Source organism: Chinchilla lanigera, unplaced genomic scaffold, assembly GCF_000276665.1.
Source record: "Chinchilla lanigera isolate Chin_1 unplaced genomic scaffold, ChiLan1.0 scaffold00097, whole genome shotgun sequence".
NCBI lineage: Eukaryota > Metazoa > Chordata > Mammalia > Rodentia > Chinchillidae > Chinchilla > Chinchilla lanigera.
Window position 1 is genome coordinate 4,030,986 of NW_004955498.1, and position 4,216 is coordinate 4,035,201.

At 47.4% G+C, this 4,216-nt stretch overlaps 1 protein-coding gene across 1 annotated transcript; it reads right to left on the reverse strand.

The window, feature by feature from the left end:
* Positions 1 to 924: 924 nt before the first annotated feature.
* LOC102022201 (melanoma-associated antigen 11-like) lies at positions 925 to 1,683 on the reverse strand. Its single transcript, XM_005406480.1, has one exon. It carries the CDS (start codon positions 1,681 to 1,683, stop codon positions 925 to 927), a length of 759 nt encoding a protein of 252 aa, XP_005406537.1.
* Between the last annotated feature and the right edge of the window lie 2,533 nt (positions 1,684 to 4,216).

A 4,216-nucleotide genomic window follows, 5' to 3' on the forward strand; every position in this document is an offset into this window, starting at 1 on the left:
CACAAACTGCCAGGGCTCAGTACTCATCCAGGGCTTCTCTGATAGATTCCCCCCGACTCAGTGAGCATTTTCATTCTCCTTAGGTCCTGGAGGCCTGGTCTCCATCTCCCACCTTTGGTGGTACTCCTGGACTCCATCATCTCCCTGGGCAGGCTTGATGCTTCTGAGTCTGGTGTAATCACACCTCACCACAGACACAAGGGCTTCCAAAGATCACACATGCAATAAAGACTGAGAATCAATGTGCCCATGAGAAGAAAGGATTCTTTATTGACAGTACATTTCTCTCGTATAATTAAAGAAACCAAGCATACTCAGTTATTCAGATATTTTTACAGTATAGGACAACATATAAAAGGAAATAAGAGACTAAGGATTTTTATCCTGATGTCTATTCCTCCACTCCGTTCAACTTGATGTAAACTTCTTTCACATTTCCAAGGAAATTCTTGCCTAAATCTGTGGAATCTTCCTCAAAATAAAACTAAAGCTTTCCAAGTTGGTTTGATGAAACAGCAGACTCTTACATTTGGAAAAAAGAGCAAAATTCCTGTATGATCAATACCACACAAAATCACATTCACATCCGAAACCACAATCAATCTTCAAAATCACAAAAGTGAAAATACACATGCGATCACTACCATCACTCAAATAGCATGGGCAAGCTGGGCCAAACTTACAGAAAAGGAGCAAGATTTCAAATGCCATAAGAAATGCACATCTCCATTTCAGAGTAATCCATATGGTACAGACAGAGGTGATGTGCATGGCATTTTATTTCTCACCTGGCTCTCAAGTACTTAGAAAAGTGTGATATCTAGAAACACAAACTGAAGAATGGGACTCATTTCACACGGGGTGGGAACTAAGACAGCAATGTGATGAGGGGCACTCCCTGTCGCTACCTGGCACCTTGCCCCTTCACTGGCCCATAGCACAGGAATGGGCAGCCTCTTGCTCCTCTCTCAAAGCCTCGGCATAGAGATGTGTGTAGGACCTGGGATCGCGACTGTTTACCTTGGCCAAATGCTCTAGGACTTTCATCTTGCTGGTTTCAGCATGGGTCCTTGGACCCCACAGGAACTCGTACTGAGCAGGATCGCTATGGGGCACCTGCCTATACTCCAGGTACTGTAGCTGTACCAAATCCTTTTTGATGAATTCCCAGGGATCCCCAATAACAAAGCGCTTCCTCTCAGGTAACATTTCCCTTCTTCTAAGGAATTCCCTTAAATCCACCTCACTGATACGGTTTCCCTTCCAGAAGATGACGATGAGGATGACTACAAGGAGGTTGATTTTGGAAATGCTCTGCAAATCATCACCCAGTATCCCATTATAAGTGAGGCCTAAGATGGGCATAAGGACATATTTTTTCCTAGTTGGATCCACTTCCCACATGTCAATGCCAAAGGCCAGGCACATGCACTCACAGATTGCCTTGAATAATGGGGAGAAGTCCCTGCGGTGACGGGGTTCTATATTATTCTGCATTTCCCACTTGGTGATAGACTTCTTGTTTTGAAACTTGCGGAACAGGATTGGCACCAGTTTAATTAGCTTCTTATCTTGGTACAGAGAGCACAGCAACTGAAGGACAGCTATGTCTGGGGAGGTCCATAGATCCTCCTCCTGAGGGATGCAGTGCTCACTGGATTGGTTCCTCTGACTGGAGGCCATGGCTGTAGGGAGAGCAGACACCCTGAGGATTCTGGGGAGAACTTGGTATCCACGCCCAACACACTTCACTTGATGTAGTAGGGATTTTGGTATTGGAGGAGGAGGAGCCAGAGGAAGCAGTGAATCCTTTTTGCTCTCTGACAGCCTTCCACACCTGCACACCTACCAGGCCCCGTGCCCCTCTTTGGACAATGTGGTCTCGCCCAAGCTGGCTGGGCTATGTCTTCTGACCAGGAAGATGTGCCAAGGATCCTTGGGGACAGCAAGCACTTGGTGTTGAGGATTCAGATACCTGGAGGAGAGAGGAAGACTGTGAGCGTTCTTGTACGACAATAGAATACTTGTGAGTTCCCAGAAAGACCCATTATTGGACTTCTCTTTACTTGATGCTCTCAGAGTCCTGACTAGAGACTGTGTTCCCAAGAACTGGGTCATGAAGTGAGACTGCTCCTCAGGCTGCAGCTTACCTCAGAGAAGTGTCTAGAGCACTCAGCAGGGATTGTGAAACCTGGGCAAAAGGATTCCCCTCTGTCCCTGGTTGGATGAAGCCATAGGTGCACACTCAGTGCACGCCCCTTACCTTGACTCCTGGGCCTCCTCTGCTGTGTGATTTGTGGATACCACCTCAGACCATGACTTCTTGCTTGTGTTTCTTGACGCTCCTGTAAGGGACATGGGGGACAGCTCAAGCTGCAAACCTCAGCAGAATCCCTGTCTCCCAACCCTTATGGGTGGGGTGGGCTGGGCCCTGTGAGGTTCCTGCTCTTCAGAATGAATGGTCGCCTTTGTGCTCACTCAAAGTCCTCAACTGTCTTGAGCAGTGCCTGGACCCCAGTCCTTTTCTGGCCTGAGGTAAACGCCTAGGAAAAGGGTCTCTTCACTTGATAGGGAAAAAAAGGGAGTGGAGGAGAGACACACAGGCCCAAGCTCCTTGGGGCAACAGGTGGAGATGGAAGAAATAATTTGGGTCCATGTGGCCTAGGAATAGGAACCTGATCCTTCCTTGTCTGGCGAAACTTTTATTTTTATTTTTATTTTTATTTGTTTGTTCATTTTTGTTTTTTTTTTTCTGGTACCGGGAATTGAACTCACAACCTCACGCTTGCCAGGCAGGCGCTGTGCCGCTGAGCTAAATCCCCAGCCCCTGGAAAAACTTTTAGGTCTGAGATTCTCCTTTGGATGATCCAGGCCTTCCTTAATGAAACCTGAGCACTATTTATGCCAACATTTTAAGTAAAAGTGAGGGGAATCCAGTGTCCTTATGTTTCCTTGGTTTGACAGCAGAAGACAAAGAAATACCATGAGGGTGTATATGGTGTGTTCAGGAGAGTGGGTTACCTCTACCTCCCCTAGCCCCTTGATTATCTCTGCAATCCTACTTATGCTGCCTTGATTTCAGCCCTCTTGTACCAAGGCCTTGAGCTCTCTGAGACCAATGATTCAGAACTAGGAGAGAAGCCTCACCCTGACAACCAAGCTCAGAATTCTGGGGATGGCCAAGGGCTCAGGAAAGATGTCTGCACGGCACTCACCATGTGTGTCCTGGGCAGCATTACTGTCAATCCTCCTATAGGTTCCTCACCTGACTTTTAGCAGATCTTGAGACTCAGATATCCTCACCAGTTAGAGGACCTCGCAGATAACATCTCAGAACAAGTCCTTCAGTTCCCTGAAATCTCCAGTGTTCTCAAAAGAAGCCAGCAGTCGTCCATCATGTCACCCCTTCTTGAGGACTTCAGTGCTGACAGCGGGACCTTTGCCATCTCCCTGTGATTCAGGACCCCGTTATGGTTTAACCTATATTTCACCCTAACAGCCCATGGGGTCATAGGCAGAACCTTTGGAAGCTGAATGCAGGTGGGAGCTCACAGCTGTCCTGTTCCTAGGAGGAGAGCCATTCAGGAAGTACAGGCTCGCTGCTTGTGATAGTGCAGGTTGTATCTTCCTTCCTGGAGTGCCCTTCATCATCAGCTTCCTGTAAGACTTAGGATATATAACTTTCCTCCCACCAGGCCCTTCCCTTCTGCACTTCTGCCTTGGAGTTGGCTGATGATGGACTGAAAACTCTATAAATTATGAGCCCTAATCAACTTTTCCTCCCCTGAGTTACAGATGTCAAGTATGGTGCCTCAGGCATGAGGTCATAAGTGAGGTGACTCCTCTGTGCTCCTGTAGTTTCTCCATCATCTTGGCCAGACCCAGTTGTATGTCACTGGTCACTCCCCATATTTCTGCCTGAGATAGAAGTGAGCATGACACTTAGGGCCTCTGAAAGCTGACCCAGGGCACAAGCAGGTGCCATGTATGTTGTTTCTGGATATCAGGCACCTCAAATGTTGATGTAAAAGCCATATTGTGGTCCTGCCAGCTCCTGGCTTCCTCCATTTACCAACCATATGTTGCTACCTCTGTGGACTCCCAGCTACCTTTTAGACCTCTGTCCTCACTTCCTTGCATCTAAATCCATATAGCAGAATTGAAAGGAATACTGTGCTGCCTCCTCACCAGGAACTCCAAGCAGATAATAGGGGAA